This window comes from Rhinatrema bivittatum, chromosome 3, assembly GCF_901001135.1.
Source record: "Rhinatrema bivittatum chromosome 3, aRhiBiv1.1, whole genome shotgun sequence".
In the NCBI taxonomy this organism is placed as follows: domain Eukaryota; kingdom Metazoa; phylum Chordata; class Amphibia; order Gymnophiona; family Rhinatrematidae; genus Rhinatrema; species Rhinatrema bivittatum.
In genome coordinates this window covers 198,811,060-198,823,662 of record NC_042617.1, presented here as the reverse complement: position 1 = coordinate 198,823,662, position 12,603 = coordinate 198,811,060, and the positions used below count along the sequence as shown (strand labels likewise).

Here is a 12,603-nt window from a genome sequence, read left to right as displayed (position 1 = left end):
GGCCAACTGCTCCCCAATACATCTCATGCCACTGTACCTGGAGATTGCCCAGATAATGGTGTGTCAGATCTGGCCCTTGACTGCCCTTGAGGTCTTGGCTTCAAGGTTCCCAAATAACATGGGATAATGTTCCAGGAACCCAGCAATTATCATGTCATTGTCCTCTGGGCTGAACTTCAAGGCCCTGAGACAAATGAGCCCTGCTGCCTGAGGGGGATGCCACTGTCACTTCCGGAGAGGTGTCCTCCCTTTCCTCACTCTTGCTCCCGCTCCACTCTCCCCTCCCTTCTTCCCCCGCCTCCTGCACCTGACCTACTGATTCCCCTCCCCTCTGCCCTGTCTATCCCTAGTCTGTCGTCTTCCTCCCACCGGACTCGCCTGCCTAGCTCCTTCCCCCGCCGCCGCCTCCTATCCCTAGCCCCCTCCCTATCTCTACTTCTGTCTCTGTCCCTACACCTACACTTATTCCTCCTCCTTCCCCTAACACTCCTGCCTCGTCCTCCCTCATCCTCCCCCTAAGCCTCTCCTCTCTTCCTCTGCCTCTCAAGCTCCATCCTCTCCACTCAACACCACCACGCCTCACTACCACACCTCACCATTCCTCCTCCTGACACATACACAGACAGACCATCAAGACAAACTGACAAAAACTTTCACTCCAACAAAGAAGATAAAAGACCAAGGGACAGGGAAACAGATAACAACAGAACACAAGGCACTGTATTCAGAAATCTCTAGCTAAACTCCTACTCCAACACTACCCAACAACTCACCTCTTCTCCTCTCTTTCCAACGCCTGACACATCCTCAAAGAGGCAGCTGCAGGAAGCCAGTATATATAAACAAAAAAAATAACGTGCGCTGCATAAAATGATGTGCAACGTGCGATGCGATAATTTCCTCTGCAATGCGATACACAGGAAATTAGCCTAACCATGCCCATTTTTTTTTCACGGGTGCTATTTCTGCTATATTTATAGCATTTTGATGAATCTAGACCTAAGCATCATAAATAACAAGCGCCTAATGAAATTGCCTCTCTGAGAAAGACCTGAGTTCAGACTCAGAGCATTTAGGGTAGCAGTCCCAATTGGTTGTGCCATATTCTCCCAACATTTTACCAAATTCTATACTCATCCTCTAAACCGAGCCCTTATACAGAATTAGGCTTTCCAGATTTTGTATATCACCCTTCTCAATCCTTCAGAGATTTCTTTGTTATTTTTCTTTTAAACCATTTTCCTGCTTTGAGTGACAAAAGGTCACTCAAAGCAGGGTATGAATGATAAAAAAATTTACAATGCATATAAGCAATTACGCATCAGACAAACAGAAATAAACTACACTTAAATACCTGCCACTGTGACAGATAGTTCAATTTCCTACTGTGCCACCAATCCCTTTCCCAATGCAATAACAATGCATCTAAAATTAGGGATGTGAATCGGATCCGATATTGGATCCGATTCACATCCGATATCGGATCCGATTCACATCTATAGAGATGTGAATCGGAACCAGAATCGGATCCGATATCGGATCCGATTCACATCCCTATAATCCCCTTATCCTCCTCCATAGCCACCTTCACTATCCCCACCAAGCATATTCCCAGAGCAAATCACATTAGCTCCCTGCCTAACACCCTGCATCACCCTCTCACTTTAAAAAGACGCCTATCACAATGTATCCTACTCAAGACTGGAAAATCATGGAGCCCCTTCACCCCCATGTGCTAGAAATAGCAAACAAAAAAATGAGATTTAAAACACCTCTTCAACTTTTATGTTTGCAGATCACCTACTCTGCTTCAATTTCCTAGAGGAGGAATTGCGCCACCTTCAGGATTTTATTTTTTTTATTTATTTATTTATTTATTTATTTAAGGTTTTTATATACCGGCAATCATGAAAAACATATCTTGCTGGTTTACATAAAACAGGAGTGCAGTAGATACATCAAACTGGAACTGTGGTGACCGAAGGTGTAGTTACATTTAACAAGGGTAGCAGAACTGGGAGAAGGAGGAAAAGAGAGGATAGATTAGTAACAGTTAAACAATATACAAATTAAATACTATATACAAGACCAAAAAAAAACAAAAAACATGGCTGAGGGCTGCTTGTTTTGAGAAGGAGACAGGTAATGCTAACATTTGTAAGGCATGATAATATTTTGTCGCTGTTCTGCATGTAAACCGGGCTCTATTGAATTCTGAATAACTTAGAAAATTAAGACCAACTCTAAAATAGCCCTATAACCATAAGGCATTCTAAATGCTTAAATCAATTAAATGTGAGCACAGACCTATCCATTAAAGCTTTCAAAAAATAATTTGTTAAGCGGAATAGGAAGGTGACATACATTACTGATAATTTAATCTGGTCTATTTCCCCTGCATTTTTTTTTTCCAAAGAATACATTTCACCTTAAACCTAACATAAAGCCAAAATAGACTAAATGGGAATGATTTCAGTGTTTATATTTCACAACTATAGAGTCTATATCAGCAATCTCCTCTTTCCCTCATCTCAAAACTAGTCTTCTGAAATCTCAGGAAAAAATAGAAGCACTGCCATCAAATGTTAAATCCAAACTGTAACTTTCAGTCTCACTGAAGTTCCCTCCCTTCGCTATTCAGGGCCACTTCACTAACTCGGTTATTAGGTATGCTAATTTGTTTGCTGATCCAAAGTTCTCTGCATAGCTGGGCTCAAGGAGGTTTGCTTTAATCTTCCTCTCTGGCAGGAAGATGTTACCATCTAGATGTTTCTTGGCAAGGCCTTGATGCTTCCACTATCATAATCTTCACTTGAAGTAAGCCTGATTTTGTTAATGCCTTCCTCACATCATCTCTGGATTTTACCCACATAGATTTATGATAAACAATAAGCCAAAAGGATAGAGCCATCCACATCAGGTGTTTTCATTCTTCAAGATAGTGGTAATCCACCTAAAGTTTCTCCTTTTCTGCACAATAATGGGAAATTAGCAATTATCTGATAATTTCCTTTTCTTAAGAATAGTCAGATGAATCCAGAACCAGTGGGTTATGCACATCTACCAGCAGATGGAGACGGAGCAAAGCTGACATCACAGTATATTTATTCCTACAGCCTGCCAGCATTCTCTTCAAAAGCCAACTGTGAACATACTAGCAAAAACTTGATTAATAACAGATAACCATTTCAGTACTCAGCCAACAGAAAACACTGAGCTCAAACAAAGAACGTATTAACACTAGTCTAGTGACTGGACTAACACCAGTAACCCCTCAAACACGTAGCTATGCAGGAGGACCATAGCACAATCATTCATCTGATTAGCCTAAAGAAAAGGAAATTATTAGGTAAGTAGTAATTTCTCATTTCTTAGCGTCTACTCAGATGAATCCAGAACCAGTGGGCTGTACCCAAGCTACACCCGAACAGGGCGAAAGGCTGCCTGTGGTCCAGACAAAACCACACATGCAAAGGCTGCGCCCTCTCGGGCCTGCACATCCAAATGATAATACCTGGAAAAGGTGTGTAAGAACGACCATGTGCAGCTCAGCAAATAACAACGGGAGACAACAATCTAAACTCTGCCCATGACACTGCCTGAGCTCTTGTGGAATGAGCCCTGACCTGACTAGGCAATGGTTGTTCAGTATCCACATATGTGGCTGTGACCACCTCTTTAATCCAGTGGGCTATTGTAGCCTGCTGAGCCAGCACGCCATTTTTATTATCACCGTGGAGGACAAACAGGCGATGTGTCTTCTGGAAAGGTTTAGAAACCTCCAAATACTTCACGATATGTCTCTTGACGTCCAAGGATCACACAGGCGATATACCTCCACATCTCTTTCCCTATCCAGAGATGGCAGGAAAATGGACTGATTCAAGTGTATATCTGAGATCACTTTTGTCAAAAAGGAAGGAACAGTATGCAGCTATATTGCCCCCTGGAGTCACTCGGAGGAATGGCTCCCAGTAAGACAAGGCCTGCAGTTTGGAAATTCGATGCACAGAACAAATTGTCACAAGAAACACAGTTTTCAAGTTCAGTAACTGCAAGGAAAGGTTAGGCATTGGTTTAAATATAGAGCCTGCTAAGAAATCCAAAACCAGATTAAAACTCCACAAGGGCACAAGGGCATCACTACTTTCAAGAAAAGGGCCACATCTGGATGAGTTGGCAAGGGGCCATCATTCACTTGACCCCTGAAACAGGCAAGAGCCACTACTTGTACCCTTAAAGAATTAAGGGCCAATCTTTTATTCAATCCATTCTGCAAAAATTCCAAAATGAGTGGGATCTTAATCGAATGAGGAAGAACAACTTGATCTTCACACCAAACATCAAACACTCGCCAAACCTGCACAAAGGCCAAGGAAGTGGATTATTTTCTCGCCCATAGCACGGAGGCAATCACTGCAGTAGAATTGGCTACCTATCTCCCAAAGAATCAAATACAAGTCATTATCTATTCTTCATAATGAAATATACAAAGATAACAACTTTCCACTTGATTGCATGATTAAACTCCACAAACCACCACGGTCAACAAGAATCTCTAATAAATTGCAGCTAATCATACCCCCTCTCTCAGATGCAAGATTATCTAGCACCAGGAATCGAGCTTTCTCTATAGCTGGTCCTATAGAATGGAACTCCTTACCATCTTATCTAAGCTCAATAAGGGATACCAAATCCTTCAAAAAAGAACTTAAAACCTGGCTATTTAAGCAAGCATTCACAGCCTAAAATTGATGTCCACCCTCAGTCTTTGATTTTTCGCCTTGTAAGAACCCTTTCCCTCTCATACTATCTCTACTTCCTTCCACTTAATTCTTCTCAATCTGTCCACCCTCTCTTTTTTTCTCCCCTTTATCTCCTTGAACCTTATCTCTTTAATTCCACAACCCTTACACTTTTAATTCTCTATTTTCATCCCTCTTCACCTCCATTCTGACTTCTCTTTATTCTTAAACTAATATTCACCTATTCTTAAGAAAACCCAATTATATGATACTTGCTATAGTTATGATATCTAATAATGTTCCTTATCACTCTGCTTTTGCCGAGATGTTAATTATAACACTAATGTTTTTATGTTTATATTCTCTGTTATTAAATGTTTTCATGTATGAAGTTGTTCAATGTACACCGGAGTGATGGCTTCTCGCTATACTTCGGTATAAAAAAGAATCTAAATAAATAAATAAAATAAATAAATATCCATGCTTCAGCAAGCCATATCTCTCAAGGATCATATCGTAAGACAAAATTGAGTCCGATTTTTGTGAAGAACAGGTCCTTGCCGCAACATATTCCTGTGGGCCGGAAACCAGAGGGGGGAGTCTACCAGGAGCCTTCGCAGATCAGCATATCACAGTGTCCTGGGCCAATTTAGTGCCACCAGAAGCACCATCCCTCTGTGAACCTCAACCCTCTAAACCATTTTGCCCAACATGGGCATGGGGGAAAGACATATTGCAATTTGGCATCTGGCCATTTCCTGCATGGGAGCATCGATGCCCAAGGACTTTGGATCTCTCCTACAACTGAAGAATCGAAGAGCCAAGTCAACAGCAGGCCTAGAAGCAGAAGGCCCCAGCGTTCCACTATCAGCTGAAATGTCTCGTCTAACAATACCCATTTTCCTGGGTCCAGACTCTCCTTGCTGAGAAAGTCTGCTCTCACATTGTCTTTTCCTGCAATTTGTGAGGCCAAGATCTCCTGAAGATGCACTTTCACCCATTCCTTAAATTGGTCTGTCTCCTGTGACACTTGCTGGCTCTTGGTTCCTCCCTGCTGATTGATGTAAGCCACTGTCGTTGCATTGTCCGACATTATGTGGATCGCTCAACCCTGCAACCTGCTGCTGAACTGCAAGCACGCCAACCAGCCCACCTGGGCTTTCAGCCGATTGAAGTTCCAGAGAGACACTTCTGCACTTCAGTGCCCTTGAGCCATCAGTTCCTGACAGTGAGCTCCCCAGATCTGGAGGCTCACATCTGTCATGGTACTAACCAGTCTGGTGATTTTAGGGAAACTTCCTTTCTTAGATGATCCACTTGTAACCACCACTTCAACAAGTGAAGCCAAATCGAATACTCTGGAGATTGTGGCTCCAACGAGACAGCAGGGAGTGCTGAAGAGGACACATATATGCCCTCGCCCCTGGCACCACTTCCAGGGTCGCTGCCATCAAACCGAGTACCAGCAGATTAACAGATGCACCTGCACCATCAACTTCTGAATACGAGCTTCCGGCAGGAAAACCTGCCCTGCTTTGTGTTGAACTGAACACCAAGATACTCTAGTGAATGGGAAGACTGAAGACAGCTCTTGGTCAGGTTCACCACCCAGCTGAGCTTCTGCAACAGGGAAATCATCATGAGAAAATGAGTCACCAGCAAATGATAGTTGACCCCTTTGAAGTCCAGGATAGGGCGAAAGGAGCCCTCCTTATTGGGTACAATGAAATAGATGGAATATCAACCCATATTTTCTTGAGGCTTAGGCACTGAAACCACAGCCCTCAGATTTAGAAGCCTTGACAACGTACACTCCAGTGCCTGCTTCTTCTGTGGGAAGTGGCAGGGAGACACCATGAACACGTCCCAAGGAACACTGCGAAACTCCAGCGCATATCCCTCTTGTATCACCTCTAGGACTCACTGGTCTGATGGGATTTCAACCCACCTCTGATAAAAGAGAAAGAGGCACCCCCCAATCTCCTGTTCCTGGGGGTGGGTCAGTAAACCTTCATTGGGAGACTCTGGGCTGTGTGGGACAAAAGGAATGAGACCCACCAAAAGATTGAGTCCTCTGAAAGGTTGCTCCTCTGTAGAGTCGAAAAAGCTTGGATTCCCTGGTACGACCCCTCATGCCAAAGGCGCACAGTGACTGCTTCTTATCCTCTGGCACTCAAGGATCCTGGGATTCGCCTCACTTACTGGCGAGTATCTCCAATTTGCTCCCAAACAAGAGTGAGTCTTTAAAGGGTAATTTCAAAAGGTTAGCCTTGGAGGTCACATTGGCTGATCAGTTTCTCAGTCATAACTATTGCCTGGCCACTATTACCGAAGCCACCCCTCTATCTGAGGGACTGACCAAATGGCAGCCCACATCTGCTAAAAAGGTGGCTGCTGGCTCCATAACTGCCCTGGAATTCAATCCAGATTCACTGACCATCTGAGAGAGAAGTAAACAAGATCGAGTCACCAGGGAACAACAAAAAGCTATCTGCAAGGTCATCGCCACTGCTGCAAATGCTTGCTTAAGGATGGCCTCAGTCCATCTGTCATGCACATCCTTCAAGGATGCTCCTTCCTCCATGGGGATAGTCGTCCGCTTGGAGATGGCGCAGACAATTACATCCACTTTTGGAAAACACAAACCCTCTCTCGCCACTGGATCCAGGGGGTACAGGCTTTCCAAAACCCGACTCTCTTTGAAATTAGCCTCGGGGGTGCCCCACTCAAGTTCAATCAATTCTTGAATGGCCTCCATAACAGGGAAAAAACAAGAGGCTTTATGCAAAAAAAAAAAACAAAATGGGATTTTTCTTTGGCTCGGACATGGAATCTGCCCCAAAAACTCCCAGCATCTTTAATGTCTGGGAAAACAGAGGCGGTAGCTCATCTCTATGAAAGAACTGCTACATAGTCCTATATGATTCCAGTCCCGGAGGAATTTCCCCATCATGCAGAGAGTCAGGATCGGCCTCATCATCCGTGCCAGCTGGATTCCTACCAGGAGGGCCTGCTGCCAATCTAGTACTTCGGCGCTTAACAGTAGTACTGGGCGAGTGAGAGGTCACCACCTGCAACTCTGACCTGGCAGGATTGGATGGGGCTGAGGATTGTGCCTGAAGAAAGGATTACAATCCTTGAAAAAATTCTACTCAAGAAAAGGCAGATGGATCCATGCCAAAACCAGAAGGCACTTGTGCTGAGCCCACTGAGCTACCTCCCCTGCTGATAAACCAGTTAAGGGAGTTCCAAGATCAGGCACCCCTCCTGACATGTCTTTGCCCATGACTTCATCAGGCTGGGAAGAACCAGGCTTAGTAAAATTAGAGGAAGATAATTCTGGTACAAGTCAGAGGGCACGCCAGGCTGAAATGCCTGAATATAAGCAAAGAAGGAAAGGCACTTAGGTTTCTTAGCCACAGGCGCAATCAGTCTGTCAGTATGCGTCCAGCTGAATTCACGCTGTAAAATATATGTGTCCAAAATTTAGGCGTCCCAAGGCTAGGTGACACAAAGCTAGGTATCCCAAACCTAAGTGCACAACAATGTGCCTAAATTGTGTGCACAGGGAAGCGTGCACCTATAAATGAAGCTGCTATCACCCGGATGCCCAAGCAGGTGTCCGACTAAGCGCCCAAAAACTGGGCACACATCCTGGATGCACAGCCAGACTCACTTGCATGCACCAACGATCCTGAAGAGGAGAGTCTAACGAGCAGGAAAAAAGCACGCAAAAATGCTGCCGCGGCCTACCACATAGCGCACAGAAAAAGCCTAACAGTGGGGCCTAGCTCACATGGGCTGCTCAACCCGCCAGTCTGCCCACATCTCTTAAACTCTCTCAGGGCAGGAACGAATGTCGGAATGGCGTACCGAGCATGGAGACCAGAGGAAGGGGGAGGCCTTATAAACAACCTTTCTACTCTGTCTCTGTCTCTTTTTTTTTTTTTTTAGTCGTACCCAAGTTCAGCCCTTCCCGGCTGAGTACAGAGATGGTCTTCAGCTGTGGGGGGAGAGGGCATATATCGTTACCGCTGTGCTCGGTTTCCTGCATCTGCTGCCTTTCAGCTACTTTAAACATCTAAGTCCACGCTGGCTGAGAAAACCAGCTACCGAACCAAGGCACTCATCTGAGGAACCAAGGAAATCACCTCAGGAATTCTCAACTGGGGGAGGGCCACCACAGGAGAGTGGGGGAATTAAAATTCCTTTTATTTCTAAAGATTGAAAAAATCCACAGTAGGAAGATGCATGTCCACCATCTGCTGGAGACAGAGAATACTGGCAGGCTGTTGTCACTGCAGGGGTATATATACTATGATGACAGTTTTGCTCTGTCTCTATCTGATGTAGAGGTGCATAATCCACTGGTTCTGGATTCATCTGACTAAAGATTAAGAAACTGGAAATAATTTCGATCTGTTTGCTTCTTGTTGAATAATTCCGTTTTCTCATGTCAGATCACACTTTTTCCTCTATTGAAAAACCATGAACACAAGCCACAATATCTCACAGGACAGTTGTCCAAAATGGCAAGTAACTAGGGAGCTTCATTTTCAGTTTTGATTTTATTTTCCTGGAAATTTCAATGCTATTAAAAAATAAATCAGTGGAAAAATGACTTTTCCACAATTTTTCTCCTATTTTTTATAACAAAATAATTGATTTGTTTCTGTATAACATTGAAACTCCCAGGAAAAATAAAATAAAAACTGAAAACAAAGGTCCTTATGAATAACCAAATGTGGTTAAATAAAGAAATAAAAAAATAAATAAATGACCTCTCTGAGGTCCCAAGGATCCTGCGAGCTTGATCAATTGCTGTCGCCTTATCAGCCTCCCAGTGGACTTCTGCCATTAAAATTGCCCTGCAAATTTTCTGTATTATACCTGTGCAGTCTGCATGCTTATTGTTTTCCAGGTCCCCAAATATCTATCCTCTTAAAGCTCACCTACATTTATACAGAAGCCACAGGGGGAAATTAGTTCCCAATTTTTGCAGCTCAGGTTGCAAATCTGCAGATTTTTTTTCTACATGCCTATGTAGACCTATAAAATGTCAGAAAATATACAAATTCTCAGAGCATGGAAGGACTCACATTTTTTGCTGAAAGAAAGACTTAAGGACTTACCGGTAACTTCCTATCTAATGAGAAAACAAATTCCATAATTAATATCACCTTATTAGGCAATTTGGGCCACACGGGGCAGGCTGGCCCTGCAGAACACCCGAGAGACCCGTCCACCCGCCCCTTGTGGTTCAGGCCATAGGGAGGTTGCACCATGCTCCACAGAGAAAAACAGGTGGCAGACCTCTGCACCAGCCCTGCAGGGAACACTGGTCTGCAAAAGGAGCGGGAAGAGACATGTAACTTGTATTAAAAAGAATGAAGGAACAAGGCAGGAGGAAAGGTAAAAAGAGCAGGGGGAAAAAGGTCTGAAACCAGGGGAGAGGGGAGAAGAAACTTTGTGCAGCTGAACCCCTCCCCCAATCTCACAGTGAACAAAAGTCAAAAGTTCCCAGGTATGAGGATCACAAGTTCAGTCTGGGTGGGAATCGAATCGGAGAACTATATAAAGGAACAGCAAGGAAATCGGGGATTCATGAGTAGGAAACTGGAGGTCCATGAGCGGGAGTCAGAAGTCAGCAGAGGTAATGGGGCAGGGGCAGTAGGCAACAAATGTATTTAGGGGCAGCAAAAGCACAAATCCATTCCTGCTTTCTGTTGCTTCTTCATAGAGCTCAGGGACGCCTCTCTACTTCCACTTTTACCAGAATCAGTGAAGCAGGGCCAGGGACTGAATCAGGCTGAGTCATATGCTGACAGGCCCCACTTCCTATGTGTTTCTATGTGAGGGGTGAGGCCTGTGGCTACATGGTTCGACCTGACTAAATCCTTGATCCCACATTCACTGATTATGGCAACAGCTGAGATACAGCTGCAGGCCTGAGCTCTGCGTAGGTGCAGCGGGAGGGAAGCAGGTCGGGGGAGAAGAGGGATGCAAGATTAGAGGGCCACAGGATGGAAGGGGGCAGAAACTTTGCCACCCTAAAAATTGTGCAGATCTTAGCACAGGCTTAATATGCCTATCGGGAAATTCAGGCCTGTGTAACGGAGTGGGATGAGGTGTGTGTGTGTGTGTATGGCTTTGGACGAGTGGAGGAGGTGACTTTGAAAGCACCTCGGTGCCCTCTTTTGCCAGTTGCCTCAGTTGCTTCTCTCTGTCTTTGTCTGCCTGTGTTGCTCTGGACCAAAGTGTTTAAAGGGTGAAGAGGATGTTTTGGAATGGAGTGTTGGTCAACATTTTAACAGTTTCTAACAGTTTCCTATATAAAACAATGGGGATTCTTTTTAAGGCTAGGTTCCATGAAAATATTAATCTGATGTTTCTGGGTTTTAAACTTGTCTGAAATATTCACATTTTCTTTCTGCATGTCAAATTTGCTGAATTTCTGTTCCTTAATTGAACCTATTGTGCTTAGATTGATCCTTTCTATACAATTCTTTCCCATCCTTATGTTGCAAAGTCTAAAAATGTGCTTTTCCACTTGCATTTTTCACAAGATAATTTTAGTTTCCTAAAAAGTTTAGGCCTGTAGCATATCTTTTAATTTCTATGACCAGCTTGAGAAGGACAGCTTAGCACAATGAAAGAAAATAAACACACAAAACACCCCCAATCCGTTACCTTCAGTGAAAGAAGTCGGTTATCTAGAGCACGGGCTAGTTCCAGTAACATAGCACAAGGCACGGCCGAGTCAGTGGCTCCCACAAATACTTTGCCATCCCACTGTGGACTAAAGTATTTTGAATCGTAGTGGCAAGAGAGGACCAGGTGACGCTTGGCAGAGGGGACGAGGGTGCTGATAACATTTGAAAATGTTTTATATCCATAGGGCGTATAGCTCTGAAAAGTATCTTCTTCTGTTACCCAGCCAGCTTGGAGGCTTTCCAGACGTTGTCCAATGTGCTAGATAAGAAAAAATATATATATATATAATGAAAAAAAGGTAGATTCGAGCAAGCATACCCTATGGTGAAGGAAAAATTGTGTCATGGAAACCATTCAGCTTTCTACAGATACCCTGATGAGGGAGCTCAACAGTAAGTAACAAACAGTGCTTATACCACATCTGTATATTTACCTTGGAAAAGGGGGAATTTATTTTTTATGTACATTTTATTATTGCTTTTGTGAATAATTTTACACACACGCAATCCCTGGTGTAATTTTCAAAAGGTCGTTTGCACACATAAAACCGGGTTATATGCACGTCAATAGCTTTCACAATGATCCCCCCACCTTATGTCATGTTGTTTTGTTGTTACCAACTGAAGATGATTGATTGTAATTCCAAGGATGGTCCATCCCAATGAGTGACATTATAGGCCAAAGAGCAAGATTTTTCAGGGTGTAAGTCTGGCCTCTCTTGGACTCTCTCCTGGCAGCTCCCTGTACCATGGAAGGCAGATAGCATTTTCCCTGTCAGGGTAAAGTAAACACAGCCAGAGACTGCTATGCTCAACAACTTGAGGAATATTTCAATGGCCTCCCTCCCAGCTCATAGACACCTGGAGGTCAAGATTCAAAGCTTGCTCTTTAAGTAACTTAGTCGGGTATAACTTATCCAGCTAAGTTACAAGGTATATTCAGCAGCACGGCTTAGCCATATAAGCTATAACCGGCTAAGTTTAGACCTGTTCCATGGCATGTCTAACTTATCTGCATAACTTATGTGGCTAACACTGAATATCAGTACTTAGCTGAATAACTTATATGGCCCACAAGCCAAATAACTTCTTTGTCCACAAATTATATGGCTAGGTTTTTAATCGAATAAGTCAGTGGTTCTCAA

At 43.8% G+C, this 12,603-nt stretch overlaps 1 protein-coding gene across 1 annotated transcript in view; it reads right to left on the bottom strand.

Moving 5' to 3' along the window:
* Positions 1-12,603, bottom strand: part of QPCT (glutaminyl-peptide cyclotransferase) — a 116,008-nt gene that overhangs the window by 54,244 nt on the left and 49,161 nt on the right. The window contains exon 3 of the mRNA XM_029594100.1: positions 11,436-11,717. Coding sequence (XP_029449960.1) covers positions 11,436-11,717 — 282 coding nt within the window. The remainder of the gene's footprint in view (positions 1-11,435; positions 11,718-12,603) is intronic.